Source organism: Orussus abietinus, unplaced genomic scaffold (assembly GCF_000612105.2).
Source record: "Orussus abietinus isolate OABI.00-Male unplaced genomic scaffold, Oabi_2.0 scaffold2, whole genome shotgun sequence".
Classification (NCBI taxonomy): domain Eukaryota; kingdom Metazoa; phylum Arthropoda; class Insecta; order Hymenoptera; family Orussidae; genus Orussus; species Orussus abietinus.
The window spans coordinates 2,392,526-2,409,708 of NW_019396012.1; the positions used below are offsets into that span (position 1 = coordinate 2,392,526).

Sequence of the window (17,183 nt, forward strand, 5' to 3'; positions counted from 1 at the left end):
CCTTGGCCCAATTGGCCGCTGCTCGTGCAAATAAACCCGGCTCTGTTTGCTCAACGGAACAGGGGATCCTTGTCGCGGGTTTTTTGCTCTTAAAGATCGGCCCGATCGCCGTTCGATTCCTGCGGTCCAAGGTTCGAGGTCCGAGGACTTCGAAAAGTCCTTCGACGTTCTGGCGGCTCATGAAAGGACGGAAAGAGAAGAGACCTGAGTCGAAATTCTTATCCCTAGAACTTCTAATTGTAGACCATAACTATGTTCGCGATAATACAAGAAAGGGTAATTTCTAAATAATTACGGTCGAAATATCATTGCTTACAAATGTCCATTTCTGGTGACAAGCATGAAACAACATTTACTTCGTATGAAACCCATCTTAAAAGGTGAAATAGGATGAAAAGAGGTCTTCCACGGTGGACCGTGCGGAAATAAATCCCAGCCCTGGAAACGCTTCCATTTATTTTTACGGACCTCCGAAACGGGGAGGAAAATCGCTCTCGGATGTACCGCCGCGAATCCGGAGGTGTCTCGCAATAAAGCCGCAATTTTATTCCGCGGCGGGACTCGCCGCGGAATTCGATTTCCTCGACGACTCCTGGTCGTCACTTCTTCGGGAGCCTCTTCGGGCCCTTCTTCGTAGACGTCGATGCGGAGACGATAGATCGTCTCGGTACATAGTTGTCGCAATGTTTGGCTCGGATCCGATAATCCCTTCAATGGCCGACATTAATGTCACCGAGTTTCGCAGCTCCGGGAAGACGACGGAGCACACACCCGATGGTTTGCTCTCGAATAAGGTATCGACTCTTTATCGACTGTTTGCCGAATCCGCGATATTCCCCGATTGCAACTGCGATAACCACGCTCGAGTAAATTCACCGAGAGTCGAATGTGTGCTCGACTCCTCGAATGGAAGCGAAATGAATGAAAATCGACTCGTAGTAAGGTCCACCCTCCCGTACCTGAAAAATCAATCGACCGCCATTTAAATCGATCTGCATGCATCAGCTGGACGCTGGGGGCGGCCAAAGTGCACCTGTCCTTTCCAAATGAAAAGAAAAACCCTTATCAATCCTCCCCTCATTCTAGATAGGCTAAAAATCCCTCCCAAATTGACGAAACAAAATGGAAAAAACCTAATTAACTCTCCCACCACTTTCAGGTATTATTCAGTAGTACGCTTTGAATTAATCATTTTTTTAAAATCAATATTCATTACCTAGCCCAGTCGGCGAGATTCTCTTTGCGTAGTCAAAAATAATCCTCCCCTGTTTTCATGGGTTCATTAATGTTTTTCATACGCATCTTGAACGTCGTTTCTGGGAAACGAGATATGTCGCCCCTTCGTTGGAGATTCGAAGACCTCATTTTTTTATTTTTTTTATGAATCAGTGGCTTTTATGAAGGAATCAGGGGTTTTAACGCGTTTTGTTCATTGTCTCGCGAGAAGGAGATAAGAGTGAGTTTGTTTTTATCGTTCGCGTCGCACATGGCGGAAAAGGGGGCAAACGGGGCAAGGTGGAGGCAGAGAGAAGAGAGACCCGGCTGGTTTATTTTGGCCGAGGATCTGTTCGGCATCTGTTCGTTAGCCACCTGTCGGCAGGTGCAAACCGTACCTTGACTCGGTCCCAACCGGTCCCGGTGGTGCCGGGTATCAATTGGCCCTTTTGTTTTCGTCAGGGCCCTCCACGAGGTCACTTTTGTTTACGATGCGTGCGTACTACGCACGTCACGCGACACCTTGTCACTCGGGTGGAAACCGCACGGCGGGGTCACCGGCGACCTCGATCGCCTCCCTTAATTCGAGGCGACGTTTCCTTCCCTCCCGGGGAATATACGGTTACACGTTGTCTCGGCGATAACGAATTATTTAATCATTCGGCCGTTCCGCGCGAGTGGCGCGCACCTCTTATCACCGGGGGCCGCCATCTTGGATCCAGCCGCGCGGACGCTCTCTTTCGTTACGTTAACCGGGGCCTTCGATCTTGAAACGTATCTTTCCGTGTCCAACTTTTAACACCCTCGGTCCCGCGGACATGCATAGCATGTCCAGCATAAATTACCCCGGCAACTTCTGAGAAACATTGTTCGCCATCACGCAACCCGAGGTGCCCTAAAACGGAGCCCGAGCTTCGCCCTCGAATTACCGCGGAGGAATCTCCGCCGAAGAATTGAGCGTCATCCAGAGATCGATTAAAGGACACTTGACAAAAATTCATTATTTGCGAGATAAGGAAATACCGCGATACGTTTCCCACATCTTGCGGTGAGTGAGAAATGGTGCAGATGGTGATGTCGAATTTTCTTCGTGATTAGGAAATTTCCTATTGTTTCCTTTTATTTTTCTCTTATTTAAGGGTTCTTCTCCCTTCTATTTGCAGGCTGCCATTCTCCAGCAAACGGCGGAATACATCTACCAGTTGGAGCAGGAGAAGACCCAGCTGCTCTCGCAGAACTGCCAGCTGAAGAGATTGGTGAACCAGCACGAGGGCGGCGATGCACCCATCAAAAAGCGCAAGGCGGAGAGCCAAGGTTGGTTGATCACCCAAAACTCAAAAGCATTAAAAAAAAAAGAACCATTACGAATAACCGCCCCTAGGTCCATTTTCCCCATATTCCCGAACGTCTCGAGGAAAACCATCTAATCCAAAGCGTCAACCCACGGCCGGATCCTTTCTCTTTCTCTCCAAATAAATATTCATGGAAACCCGAGACCCGGGGGAACCATTACAACCGGTAATTATTTTCCCTCCGAAATAACTCGAGTCGTTTAAAGCCGGGTAAAAGAATCGAGAAAGCAAGCGATATCCCCGATCGGTGACGACTTAACCGAGGATGCACCTGTTCCTCTAAATGGGACCTCACAAGGTGCAACTGTTCCTCCCTCCCTCCCCCTCGAGCGATCCGCGAGCGTTTCGCTTTTTGAGCCGCGACAACGTTCCGAATTGAAAAACATAAATCTCTTCTCACCCTGAGGGGGAGTTTTTAATAAAATTTTACTACCTCCAGGGTGAAGCGCTGATCAATTTTACCAATAATTCTTGCTTTTTTCGCGTCCCCTTGTTTGGGTTTGATTGACTTTTCCGGGGCTTCCAGGGGTGGTGGTCAGCTTGCCGATGCACGTGAACGAGAGCGGCGACGAGGGCCTGGGTAGCATGTCCCCGGAGCCGCTGTCCGTGATAACGGTGTCAACCGAGGGTCACTCCGTCGTGAACAGCGAGGTGGTGGAGCTGAGGCGACAGCTGGAAAGGGAACGTCACGCGAGGATGCACCTGGAGAAGCAGATGAGAGCGATCCAGACCCAGCTCTATCCCGAGCGGTTCCGAGACAATCAGCTGATAGCGTACCAGCCGCACGAGGTGGGTCTCTAAAAAAAAAAAAAAAATCTTAAGGGGTTACTACCCTAAAAAAACTTGAAATAGGATTTTTTCCTACGAACTTAGAGATTTTTAGATGTACTAATAAAAAAAAATCCAAATTTTTTTTATATATAAATGTGGATATTTTTTATATTACGTTTATACGCGTTTAATCAAGGTTGGGTTAAGTAGATGAGAATTGATAGAATGTATTTTTTATTGAACAGGTGATCGAGCATACGGACAACGTGATGGCGCAGGAGACAGAGGAGGCAGTGGCGGCGCTGCAGGTCGTCTCCGTGGTGTCCCTACCTCCGGTGGGGTCGACCCAGACGGTGGAGACGTCGAGTCCGGACCCCAGTCCACCGATGTCTCCGCAGCCGGCAGATATGGTGCCGGAGGAAGTGAAGGACGAGCGATCGCGTCCAGCGAGTCCGAAGATCGTCGGGTTCGCCCAGAGCAGTCAGGTGTTCCCAGCGATCGACGACCAGGCGACCTCGGACTCGTTCTCGCCGACCTCCAGGGTGGCCTACGCGAGCTCGGCGGCTGACTTCAAGACGACCCAGTTCATAACGGCCAGCCCGAGCAGGCCATTTTCGCCGGACGTGGAGCCTCAGCGACTGCCGAGTGTCCTGGAGGCGGCGATGAAGGCGGAGCCGAAGGTGGAGGTCGAGAGGTACGTATCCCCGGATCCTCGATTCGCGTCCAGGGTGGAGGTGAAGAAATTTAATGTCGACGTTCTCGTAGGTTGCCCTCGCCAGTGACCTCCTTGGACGACGGGACGCCCCAGGCGCGGCTCTACCTGGCGAACACGTCGCGGCAGAACCTGGAGACCATCGTTGAGGCGATACGCCACCTGGAGGGCGACCACCTCTTCAGCGACGAGCCCGCCCAGGACGTGCCCCTAGCGCTGACGAACAAACCCACCGCGGCGCCGGCCTCCTCGACGAAGCAGCGACTCCTGCACGCCGAGGTGAACAACTTCCTCCAGTTCCACTCGCAGCAGCAGACCCAGCAGCGACCCGGAGTCATCGTGGTCAAGCACTCGTGATCCACCGGGTCGCCCTCGAGGAAGCACTGAAGACTCGCGCCGCGACGTCCCGCCCGGAGTCCTTGATCCCGAAGAGCCGAATCTCGGCCTTGACCCAGGTCGAGGGCTGCACCTTGCCGTCGACTTTTACCCAGGTTGGGGCTCGACCTCGAGGGGTCGGCCCCGGGGTGTAGGGCGCCTTCGTCGAGGGACTCTCCTGGATTTAGCGTCGCATCGGTCCCCTCACACCCCCGTGTCGCGTCAAGCTCACCCCGTCCTCCCCGAGGAGTCCTACCCCAACCTCCCCGTCCTGGTCCCCTTGTAAATATTTCCTGGTCCCTCTCTCCGAGGCGAGCACCTTGCTCCAGGTCGAGGCGTTCCGAATCTCGCTCCTCGCCTATGGAGAGGTCCTTATACGATTTTCGTTTTCTCCCTTGTTTTGGGTCTCTCCTTGTCGAGAGTCGAGAGCCGCGGGAGAGAGAGAGAGGGTTAGGCGATAGCGTTAAAGAGCGAGGAGGATAGCGTCTTTTCCACTGTAAGACTTAGGCTTAGGCTTCGAGCGATTACTACCACAATAATATTCCTAGCTATGTAAGGCGTACGCTGTGCATTGTAATATACATATATATATATATACACATTATATATATATATATTTACGTTTCTTTTTTATATTGTTACGGGGAAGTCGACAAATGTAGGCGAACTTGGGGCGAGCCGCGGGGGGAACGGGGTAGGAGCGAGAGAACCGAGACTCCTATATCGCTTGTTGCCCAATGCGTTTATTTTCCGTCTTTGGTCAGACGTCTTTTGCAGGGTTGCTTACGAAAATCGCTTAGTTCTGGACGCGGTGGAATTTCGCACCCTCGCTATCCGAAATCATCCCGAATCTGTGCCAAACGAGGTTTACCATGGACCTCCTCGAGGACCTCGGAGGACGTCGTCGTGGCAGACGCGCCTCCTGGTTTCCGGCGACCAAAGCCCCCCTCTAGTGATTTCGATTAGTTAGACTCGTTAGGAAGAAATTCATACTTTCAATCCCTCATTTAGCGATACCAAATTGTGTTATCTTAATCGATAAGTAGCGAATGGTCCTCGACGAGGATGTCCGGTTCTCTCGCGCGGCCATTTTGCTTTTCCCCTCCCGGCGAGCGACCTTGAAGATTCCTCTCGCGGGGTCACCTCGCGAGGTAGGCTTCAGAATTCGGTTTTCGAATTTTTCTACCGACTGTCCGAGATGTAAATGAGCATTATCGAAGAAAAGGAGGGACAGGCGAGCGGTGAATAATGGTCTTTTTTTTTTTTATACGTTCGTGTTTTCCCCCAAGAAGACACCGCCCTGATTAAGGGCGGCGCGAACCGAGTGTGCTAGTTGTTTCGGAGTATTTCTTAACGACGTCCTGGACGCCCTGGTCCGATAATCGTTGCTCGCGTCCGAGACTACGGTACAATGAGATTTCCTTGTCAGAAGTGCGTTACCGTTGTCGCGTGTGATTTTATAACCGATTTATGCGTCGAGGAGGCGCCGATTTCGCGTGGCGCGAATAATCAGAACGATATTTTGTCAATTTACGAGATTTCTTCTATGGCGTTGGGTATCGGGAGTCGCGGGATTCCTTCTATTCGTAACAAAAGTGATACTAGGGATAAAGATATAAAAAGGAGAAAATTGAAAAAAAAAAGGATATAAGAAATGAAAATGTACGTGAAAGAAGGAAGGAGAAGAGAGATACCAAAGCGGCGCTTAGAAATCCGCGCCTCTCGACCTGTTGCCCCGCGCGTGACAACATGTTCGATCGATCGGAGATCGATGACTATTTTTTTTTCCCCTTCATCGTTAACTCCACATTCATTATCTTCATGTCACCGGCTCATCGAATGGTTCTTTTTTTTTTCCCCCCTAAGAGAAAGGAATGGCGATCGCATCCGTGTAGAGAAAAAGAGGTCGCGGAGCAGGATGATTATAGGTAGACTTAACAAATTGCTGATAAGGCGTGTCGAGGGCAAATCCTTATTGAGATTTAGACGAGAGTGGCTGTGCGGTAATATAACTGGCGAACGGCGACTACGAAATTAAGGATAAGCGTAATTAAGAAATTAAGGTAACACTTCGACTTACGAGGGGCGAGTTGGCCTGGGTCGTTCGTAAGAGTATATCCTAAATCCGAATATCCGCGAAGGCGTCGAAAGCTAACATTTTGTCTGGTCTATGAATTATTTTTCTTATCGATTATACATACATACATATATATATTACTCCCGAGGGAAGAATGATTTTTGAAAGGAGATTTTTTCCCACGTCTCAATCTGCCTTCTGCACGAAGGGGTAGCTTCTTTCGTCTGCTTTGAGGGAATTGACTCGATGATTTCGTATAGAGGACGGGAGAGTGATCTTCGACAGCTGTCATTAGGTGGCGACTTAAAAATCTGTCTAGAGTAGGTACTGGAGATGGTTAACGGAGAGTATGCCAGAGAGCGTGAGTAAAGTGTGGAGAAAAAGGAATCTATATAGATATATGAATATAGATATACAAATTATATATAAATATATGTATATGTACACATTTGAAACATTATGTAGCGCAGCGGGGAGATGTTTGAACTTCTTGAAATACATTTCTTTTTCTCTGCTTACGTTACCGTTGCGATCACTCCGGATAGTTTCCGTACAGCTAATCAACTATAATCGGTGACGAGGGAAACAAGGGGTAGAATAGGAGAATCGAGAGGTAAATGAGAAAAATACTGCAAATGCATACCAACGATGCCACGGTAGATTCGCGAATTTGGACGCCTCGCCGAGATCGGTATCGGACGCGATGACAGCTTCGCTCTGTCCATGAAATTCTGATTTGTATTAATTATTAAGATAATTAACATTCATCTTAATCCACTGGCATCGACTGGATGGCACTAGCCATGCACAGGGACGCAACAAAATTTAGATGTTCATTGGAATGACGCTGGAGATATCCAAAAATGTCCAAGATGCAGAAGAAGCAGTCGTGCATCTTGAATGTCCGATGAACATCCAAATGGATTCCCGTGCTTGGCTCGTGTATCAGACATTTGTCAATGATAATCCGACAGCTTAGCGATGTCAACCTCGATCCCATCTCGGCGTGTCCAAATTGTCAGGATTCGGAGGAGGTTTAAAGGAAGCGGTTTAAGGCATTTCGCACGTTACATCGTCAAGACTTCTCACCTAATTCCCAACTTTTTTACCCATTCATGGCCATGTCATTCTCGATAATAACACATACAGGGCGGACCAATTTTGTTACGCACCCCATGTGTTCCCAGTATATCCCCATAGTGAATAACAAAGAGTAAAGACCAGCTTTTGATACATAATTTTCACGACGACATCCGACATCGCTCCATGACTGCGAGTGAAAAATCACGCCAGTACTTTGGCACTGTCTCCTTAAACAATGTGATCTCAAGCTTCTTCTCGGCCGTGTAACTCGCGAAGCGCTTTTCTCCGAGCTTTGAAATGTAAAGATCCTAATTGATAACAATTTTTTTTATTAAATCGGTGTCAAGTTAAACGCTCTCAGCTAGTTCCTAGGTCTCGGCTCTAACAGCGTGCGAAGCAGACACGAGTCTAAACTGTACCGTTGTCACTGATTTGTCGTTTTAAAGATTCAACTCGAATGCCCTCGGTGCTCTAAGAGGGAACGACTTTGCATTTTCCGTACTCTGCGTCTGCATTTTGATACTTGTTAAAGGAAGATACGCGTACCGAGGGTCTCGTAGGTAGGGGGAAAAAAACACTCTCTTCCGAATCCACGTAAATGAAGAAAACGCAGAAAAAAGGCAAAAAAAAAAAAAACAAATAAGAGAGAGATAAACGATCGCGAGGCGGAGGAACGCGGAAACTGAAATGTAGAGCGGAAGTGTGTGTACGGACCGGCGTTATGATATATGCGGAGCGCATAATTGTAATAATAAAGAAAGATAAAAAAGTTCCTCATTCAAGCTGCGTTTGCCGCGTGCGCCGAGAATCGCGAGGCGCAGGTCGCAAAGTGCTGCCACCACATGAACAGACTGCCGTTGACTTGAAACGTACACGTTTGTAATAAGAAAACTACACTAATATACGAAGAGAGTGAGAGAGAGCGAGTGGGGACCGCGTGAGAGCGAGCGAGAGGGCGGAGAACGGTGCAAGCGGGGGAGCGCGAAAACCTCTTCTCGCCTTGCGCTTAAAAAAGCGGAAAGAGTCGAGAACGAGGGAAGAAGTTCGCACTTCTTCGCCGTGAATGGGGCAAGAGCGAATGTATGCGTGTAAATTGAGAAAGAGAGAGAGAGAAAGCGAGAACGAGCCGTGGAACAAGAGACCGACCGGGCCCCGCACTTTCCGGCGTATCTTGCTAAAGGAGCACCGAAATGCATTTCTTTTCCTTTATGTTTTTCTTCTTAGTTTCTTTCCCGAGTCCCGCCACTCGACTTCGCAGGTGTGTTCGAGATGTGTCCCACCTCTCCGGTAGAAAGAAAGATACGTCGGAAGGTTCATAGGGGGAGGGAAAAAATCGGTGCAAAAATCGAGTCCATTCCTAACGGGGAGCCTGTGTGGAGAACTCTCTTCCGGAGGAGACTCCGTTCTCCTGTATTTTTCTTGGCATTTTCCTTTTCACGGTTCCTTTCTTCCTTTTTCTTTTCTCGTTTCCACTCTGTTCCCGTTGGATACAGATTTTTGCCCCGACGAAAAGCCCCGGTCGCAGCTCGTTTCTTCGCGTCGCTCGTGGCGTAGCACCGGGGTAAAAAGAGACCACCTCGCCCGGGTCCGGCATTTTCGAAAACGCGTCAGCGGGGGTGCTTTTTACCCCGTTCTATACGGCTCGACCGACCCGAACGAGCCCTGACATCTTTTCTTTTTTCTTTTTGATATGTCTTCTTTGTCTAAGAGGGGGCATCCGCATCATTTTTCAAGCCGAGCTAAAGGAAAGGGGGAAAAAGAGTCCCGCGATGCGAGGCTCGTGGGGGGAAAAGGAAGGCGACTAAATTCCTTCCTTTTCTCCCCCACTCGTTGTTTTCACATTTCCGTTGATTTTCCTGTCCATCCTCTCGGAGTGTGTTAAAAAAAAAAAAAGAAGAAAAGCGAGCGAGCGAGTGTCCGAGATCTTCTTTCGAGGTCGTGGTATATAGGAATACGTAGGAAGGGAAAGGAAGAAAAGGAAAAACATAATTCTCTGTGATGTATTTATATAACTTCATTGTACGGATTTAAAAGAACTATCGCTACGATTATTATATTACCACATTATTAATTCACCGACAGACCCATATATATTATATGTATTATTATTACCGATTATCATTACATTACTATTATCATTACGATGATTATTGATTATCTTGCGATTATTATCATTATTCATTATTACCGCCGCCCCTCACCAGATACCATTTAAACGTGCGGCGAATCGAGTAATATAGCTGTCATTATTATATATTACTAAAAGAAGGAATATTGCATACTTACGTATTTAGCGCTATATCGTACACTTCTATCCCACCCCCTGCCCCTCTCCCAAAAACCCCGAGCCCCGAAAAAAAAATTGCGATTAGATATCGACGGGTGAAACGAGGAAACCGGCCGTGATATTTTGCGAGTGCGTGTGCGAGCGATAGACTTCGTGTCTCTCCTTTTAATTTATTAACTTTTAAGCTTCGTTTGTGCGTATGCGGTGCGTCAGGAGGTGCGTATACGAGGGCGGCTTTCTTCGAGTCCTTGGAAGGGAGTGATAAAGAGCGAGTGATAGGAGGCTGATATGGCGCTGAGAAAGAACTAGGATCGCGTCAGAGTTTAATTTCCGACTTTGAGCGACGATTAGGTGAAATTTAAAATGCGGCATTAAACGTTGATCGTTTAATTCCTAGGTAGAAGGCGCTAATGCGACCGCGACACCCGAGCCGCTGATAATCTCTTATCAACCGAGTCGCCATCCAGGAGGGTACTTGAAAAGTCGCTCGAATATTCTATATTTATTTGAAAAAATTAACAAAAACCCCTTTTCAACCTCTCTGTAACGTTAGATGACTTATAAGTCCCGTACCCTTGTACCGATATCTTATGAGTCTCTACCGTGGAATTTGTTTATAAATTATAAATTTACAAACAAATCGCCAATGTCAGGGGGTTAATGTATCTTCTGGCAGTTTTTCGTCGATTAAATGTAATTGACCTTGCAGAGGGTCGAGAGGGTTTAGGTTTAGGATGGAGTTTTTGTGGTCTCGGGTGTCGAGGTTCCGCGCCGAGCAGTTCTCTCCCGATTTCGGGGCGGAAAGGAACGCGAGCGAGTATACGAGAGAAAGTGAGAGAAACGAGTGCGTGTGTGGTGTCCGTTCCGACTAGACGTCGTATTACCGAGTACAGATAAGTATCGCGTATGCGAGAGAGACCACGGAGGCCCCGAGCGAGTGCGACTTTTGTGCCAGACACGCCGGAAGCGGAGTCGCCATTTTGGATAACCGGGGATCTCGTGCGCAACTTCCGGGGAGCCTCGTCACCCCCCCCGCGACACCTTTCGCAAGACACAATCGCATATTCTAGCTTACGTAAAGTGAAAAAGAAATGGTAATTCCTATTTAAAAGCAAATTCGTCGGAGCTCTCGCAGTATTAAATTATATTACACGTTTTGTGTACATACACACATGCATATATATTATACATATATTATATATATAAATATTAACGGGTGACAAGAGCGTTAATCCCCTCCTCCTCCCCCCCCCCACACACACCAGACCGTTATCGCGTATGTAAACACACATGACGGCTATACGTATAACTAGATGTTACACATTTTATATTTTTCTAGTAGAGGGATGAAAAGAGACTCTTAGGTAAACGGAAAAAAAAAAACAAGTAATAATAATGATATGTCGGATATGTAGGATGTAATCTCGGCTTTGTGAAAGGTGTCGCGTGGGGGACGACGGGGGGGCCTGCGGCGATTCCGCCTCCTCTCCTACGTCTAATGCCGCGTGCGGCGCCCCGAGAGGAAACACGCAATCTTCATCTACGTATATCTATATTTAATAACCACGTTTATTGTACGCGGTACGAATTACCATTCACCGCCGTGAGGATGCGTCTTCGCGTTGCATGCCGCTCCATCGCGTATCGAGGCGAAATCGCTCTTCGGGAAAGCGGAAGTCACTCTGTTAGGTCGGTGCGTGATTAATGTTTCGGATGCGGGTTTTTACATGTAATTACTGTCATCGCGAATCATTAATTATGTCCCGGTCTGATACATATACATATATATAAACAGGATGTACGGCGGCAGATTACCGTGTCTTCCAAAACGCGCAAACGCGAGGGCTCGGCACCTCCTCCTTGATTTCGGACGAATTCATGAGATAAAAGTGCGGAAAGGATCGTCGAGATATCTCGTAAGTGCTCTCTCTCGAAGGAAACCAATGCTTCCCACGAATCTCCTCGCGAAAGGCTGCTCGAAATTCCTCCATTCTCTTTCCTTTCTTCTCTCCTACCCATCGACGCGCTCGATAGTGCACCTCGAAACGAGTGTTTGGAAAGCACGGTATCTTAACGCGTAGAATACGCCATAATCTTTACGTAATATACGAAGAAGAGCGCCGAGGCTGATAGGAATTTCGACCGGACCCGTGGAGTACACGGTTTCCTTTTTTTTCCCCCTTTTTTTCCCTACCCTTTCTTCGCCACAAAATGGCGCCCGGTGCGGCTCGGGATTTCCCCCGGCCTCGCGGAAGACAGTTTTTCAACTTTCCTTTTTCTACCGATTTTGTATACTTCCGAAGAGACTTGTCGATTATAGACGTGGTGTGTAATTATATCGGCGACCGATTGTCATTTAACTTACCGGTTGGTCTGCAGTTTCTTTTATTTTTCTTCTACTTTTTTTTTTTCTTACTAGGCGCGATGATAACGATTATTATATTATTGACATAACAATGCAACTTGGTGCGTGGCCTGATATCGCGTTCACCGGCTTAAGGCTCTATATCTATGCATATTTATATACACATATACGCGTGTGCATATTTATACAGCATTCCGCAATTCGTCGGTCCCAAAATAGCCGAAGCTACGCCGCTCTCCCTTTCTTGTAATTACGGATTAATATCCCCGAGTTAAGCTAATTCCGCTTTTCAAATGACAGCCATGCGCTTCTTGTCGGTTTGAAATTCGTTTTCTCGGTTATTTGCGTTGTTTTTATTTTTTTTTTTCCTTGTACGTTTCTTTTCCTTTTCCTTGATCGGGCGCGGTGAGTCTTACTTTCTTCCCCCCCCCCCCTCCGATTCTTCTTTACGGCGAGATAAGGTCGATAGCGACCAAGTGGCAGTGTTATCGATACACCCTTATCGTCGTAACGCTGTATGACATAGTTATGAGACCTCGCAAATCTGTCGGCGTTGGTAAGCAATCGAAACACGATTTCTTAGGAGCTAAGGAGGCAAGTGATTGCGCCAGGAGAAGTACAAATTATTAACAAAAGAAAACGATAACGAAAAAAGAAAAAAAGTGAAAAAAGTTAATGCGAAAAAATCAATCAGTCGAGAGAGCGAGGGAGAGAGAGAAAGAGAGCGAGAGAACGAGAGAGAAAACCTGTGAGACCAATGTGAAAGAGGTGTAATGTCTGGTTTAAGTTTCGTCGCCTTTTTATTTCTTATCTTTATTATCGCTTGTAGCATTGATTCGAAATACCTTGAAATACAAAAATTAATAAAGAATGTTATTTGTCGTTAAATTCATTTCTCACGCCTGCTCCTTCGGTATCTTAATATACTTCGGTGAAAGAGATACGAAGGCAGTTTGCATTACGATTTGCTCCACTTAATGTAAAACGTGGTAATGTGCATTTCAATAAAAACCAAAGAACTTCAACTCTTTACAAGATCACGAGTCTGTGACAAATGTTTAAATTATCGGAGCGGGCTGAAAACGCTCAGCTTCGTCGTAGCTCCATGTAATAAATCTTGATTATAGTTTCCCGTGTAAATATATATGTATAAAAAAAATTACATCGACAGTACGTTTCCGCAGGCACTTCCGAGTTTTTTTTTAAAGCTTTACCGAAATCAGACTCAACGAGTGGGCTATCTTTTTGATGACCCGTGCAACAATCGGTGCAACAAAATAGTGATACGTTATTCGATGACACTAATTAAAAGACTATTCTTAAATATTTACGTAAGTAGAATTCATGGTGCTTTTCGACTCGATTCGAATATATGTAAATTAAATATGAAATTGGGGTAAAACTGTTCATGATCCACAGGATAGACAATCCGGATTGTCTCTCGTGCAAACAAAGGAAGGTTCCAGCTTGTCTTCATCCAACTTCCGTTTTCGATTTTGGTCCCACTTTTGCTGTTCCGAAAAGGAATCATTCAGGCTGATGTTGGCAGCACTCGAATTTGGAGAGTGGCCGTTAACCGTGTTGGCACTTCTCAGCTTTGATTTATCCACTGTGAATTGCAGAGCATTCGCAGCTGGCTTTGTTCGCAGGTAGTACATGCCAGTCTTGAGGCCCTGGGTATAAATAAAAAAATTATTATAATTAGAAAGAACACTTTCACTTGAACACTTTTACTGGTGTAGGTGACCGGTACCTGTTTCCAGCCATAGAAGTGCATCGATGTGAGCTTCTCCACCGTAGGCGTAGCCATATGGATGTTCAATGATTGGGACTGATCGATGAAAGCTCCTCTGTCCACTGCCATTTGTAGAATGACTTTTTGTGATATCTCCCAAACTGTTTTGTACAGTGCTTTAAGGTCATCTGGTATACCTTCGATGTTCTAGAAGATTCAAAATAATTATTATATATTATAAATTGTCTTCTGCGATTTTATCTTTATGTAATTCTCGTTCATACTTGTATAGAGCCGTTACTCGCGATTATTTCATTTTTCATGTCTTCGTTCCACATATTCTGTTCCGTAAGGTCTTTCAACAGATGAGGGTTTACGATCTGAAACTCTCCGGAGAGGACTCGTCGGGTATAGATGTTACTGGTGTACGGTTCAATGGATTCGTTGTTTCCCAAAATCTGTGCTGTAGATGCCGTAGGCATTGGGGCGATAAGCAAAGAATTGCGAACACCGTGTTTTGCTATTTTTTCTTTCAGAGCTGCCCAGTTCCAAAGATTAGTCGGCGTTACGCCCCACATATCGTACTGCAAAATCTGTAAGCAAAGAATATATCAATTAAGGAATTTCCTTCAATATTGTTTTACAAGAATTTTAAATTTGTGATATATACTGACCCCTTTACTAACAGGACAGCCTTCGTAGGACTGATAAGGACCATCCTTTTCCGCAAGTTCACAACTCATTTCAAGAGCTCCGTAATAAAGGGTCTCAAAGATTTGAATATTAAGTTTTTGTGCATTTTCACTTTCAAATGGGTATCGCATGAGGAGAAAAGCATCAGCCAGTCCTTGTATGCCAATACCTGATGCACAGTTAAGATATTTACCATGAAACTTTATTAATATTTTGAATATTGTTTTACTCAATTTAGACACTGTTTCTTACCTATTGGTCTGTGCTTTTTATTCGATCTTTCAGCTTCCGGAATGGGATAATAATTAATATCTATGACCTTGTTTAGATTGCGTGTAACAACCTTTGCGACTTCTTTCAGTTTAACAAAGTCAAATTTCTTGGTGGAAGGATTAACAAACATGTTCACAGCTATGGAAGCTAAATTGCATACGGCTACTTCATCAGGACTGGAATACTCAACGATTTCTGTACAGAGATTGCTGCTTTTAATTGTGCCTAGATTTTGTTGATTCGATTTACGATTGCAGTGATCTTTATACAGCATGTACGGAGTTCCAGTTTCAACTTGGGCCATTAGAATGGCAGACCACAGGTCTCGAGCTTCCACTTGACGCTTATGACGACCTTCTTTCTCATACCTTTAATATACAATGCCGTTACATAAGGTAATAATATCCTAATACGAAGTTAGAGGTAGTACTTACTGTGTGTACAGTTCTTCAAATTTTTTGCCCCAAACATCATCTAATCCAGGACACTCGTGAGGACACATTAAAGACCATTTGCCATCGTCAAAGACTCGTTTCATAAACAGATCAGGAATCCACAAGGCATAAAACAATTCTCTTGCACGATGCTCCTCTTTGCCTGTAGTTTGGATTAGTTTAAATCTAACTGAATTGGTTTCTTAAAGAATACCACTATTTCATTATGAAGGAACAATTGTTACCTGTATTTTTTTTGAGTTCTAGAAATTCAAAGATATCGGCATGCCATGGTTCCAAATACATTGCAAAAGCACCTGGTCTTTTATTACCACCTTGATCGACATAACGAGCAGTATTATTATATACACGAATCATGGGTACCAAACCATTAGATTCTCCATTAGTGCCTGATATTCTAGTTCCTTTCGCTCTAATACAATTAATACTTAGTCCGATTCCTCCGGCTGATTTACTGATAAGAGCACATCTTTTCAATGTATCATAAATGCCCTCGATGCTATCTTCGCTCATTGTCAGCAGGAAACAGCTGAATACAAATAAATTACAATTAGCCAATATATTTAGTGAGTCAGTTAAAGAACATCAGACTATATAAATTCTGATTGTACCTGGACATTTGTTGCCTAGGTGTGCAGGCAAAAAATAGTGTAGGTGAAGCATGAGTAAAGTAGCGCTCCGATAAGAAATTGTATGTTTCTATAACCTTTTCAATATCCTCTTCATGAATTGCCACAGCTACACGCATTAGCATATGCTGTGGTCTTTCAACGACTTTGCGATTAATCTTTAGTAGGTAACTTCTCTCAAGGGTTTTAAAACCAAAGTAATTATAACTAAAATCTCTATCATAAATAATTGCAGAATTGAATACATCGGCATGATTCTGAATAATATTGTGATGTCTTTCACTGATCATTGGTGTATGTTCATTCGTAAATGTATTCTTCACGTTATACAGATCTGACATTACATCTAAAAATGTCATAGTAAAGGACTGATTAAGTAATTAGGCATTAATAAAATTGACAGTGAAAAATAAAGAATACTACGATTACCGCTGAAACTTTTCTTAGTTTCTTTATGCAAATTCGAAACAGCAATTCGGGCTGCTAGTATTGCATAGTCTGCGTGTTTTGTCGTCATAGTCGCAGCAGTTTCAGCTGCTAGATTATCAAGTTCTACCGTTGTTACTCCAGAATAAAGGCCACTGATGACACGTACTGTAATCGCTGGCTGCAATCACATGTTAGATAAATTATTATATCATTGCAGTTACTTTCAATTTTCATTATGTTATTAAAATACAGTGTCAATATCCAATAAGAATAAAAAGTATACTTACAGGATCGACATAATCCATGTCCAACCCATAACATAGCTTTTGTATGCGTGATGTGATTTTGTCAAAATGTACTTCTTCCTTACGCCCGGCTGTTGTAGAACGTCAAGAAATTAATATAAAAATTTAAATCTTAGACCTCTCTCCTACGGCGCACTAACATTAAGCGATTAATTAAAAGTAAAAATATACATGCTCTGATAGTCACCAACTTACATCGCTTCACCACGTACATCTTCCCTTTGCGAATCATCTTTCCAAACGAATAACTAAAATAAATTAATTAAAATAAAATCTCTTAAAATCGAGCCTAAGCCTTGCAATGCGGAAGCCTGAGCTCTACTACATTTTAGCGCCAAACGGAAACGACGACGTTTGTTATCCGGTCACGTGTTCCCCTCAGTAACCAAACATTCTGATTGGAGTATGAAACTAGTGGAACAGAAAC

At 45.1% G+C, this 17,183-nt stretch overlaps 2 protein-coding genes across 2 annotated transcripts in view; one reads left to right on the forward strand and one right to left on the reverse strand.

Annotated features, from left to right (window-relative positions):
• LOC105700561 (helix-loop-helix protein 11) overlaps positions 1–9,876 on the forward strand; it is a 106,634-nt gene extending 96,758 nt beyond the window's left edge. The window contains exons 3-6 of the mRNA XM_012426508.1: positions 2,379–2,529; positions 3,094–3,356; positions 3,584–4,032; positions 4,104–9,876. Of these exons, the coding sequence (XP_012281931.1) occupies positions 2,379–2,529; positions 3,094–3,356; positions 3,584–4,032; positions 4,104–4,407 (1,167 nt within the window). The 3' untranslated portion in view covers positions 4,408–9,876. The remainder of the gene's footprint in view (positions 1–2,378; positions 2,530–3,093; positions 3,357–3,583; positions 4,033–4,103) is intronic.
• Positions 9,877–13,013: 3,137 nt separating this feature from the next.
• LOC105700560 (ribonucleoside-diphosphate reductase large subunit) lies at positions 13,014–17,085 on the reverse strand. The gene is made up of 11 exons (XM_012426507.1): positions 16,952–17,085; positions 16,739–16,827; positions 16,452–16,629; positions 16,005–16,368; positions 15,618–15,922; positions 15,373–15,535; positions 14,918–15,306; positions 14,647–14,834; positions 14,257–14,565; positions 13,991–14,179; positions 13,014–13,910 (listed from the first exon to the last, which is right to left on the reverse strand). Exons 1-11 carry the CDS (start codon positions 16,986–16,988, stop codon positions 13,644–13,646), a joined length of 2,478 nt encoding a protein of 825 aa, XP_012281930.1. The 5' UTR covers positions 16,989–17,085; the 3' UTR covers positions 13,014–13,643.
• Between the last annotated feature and the right edge of the window lie 98 nt (positions 17,086–17,183).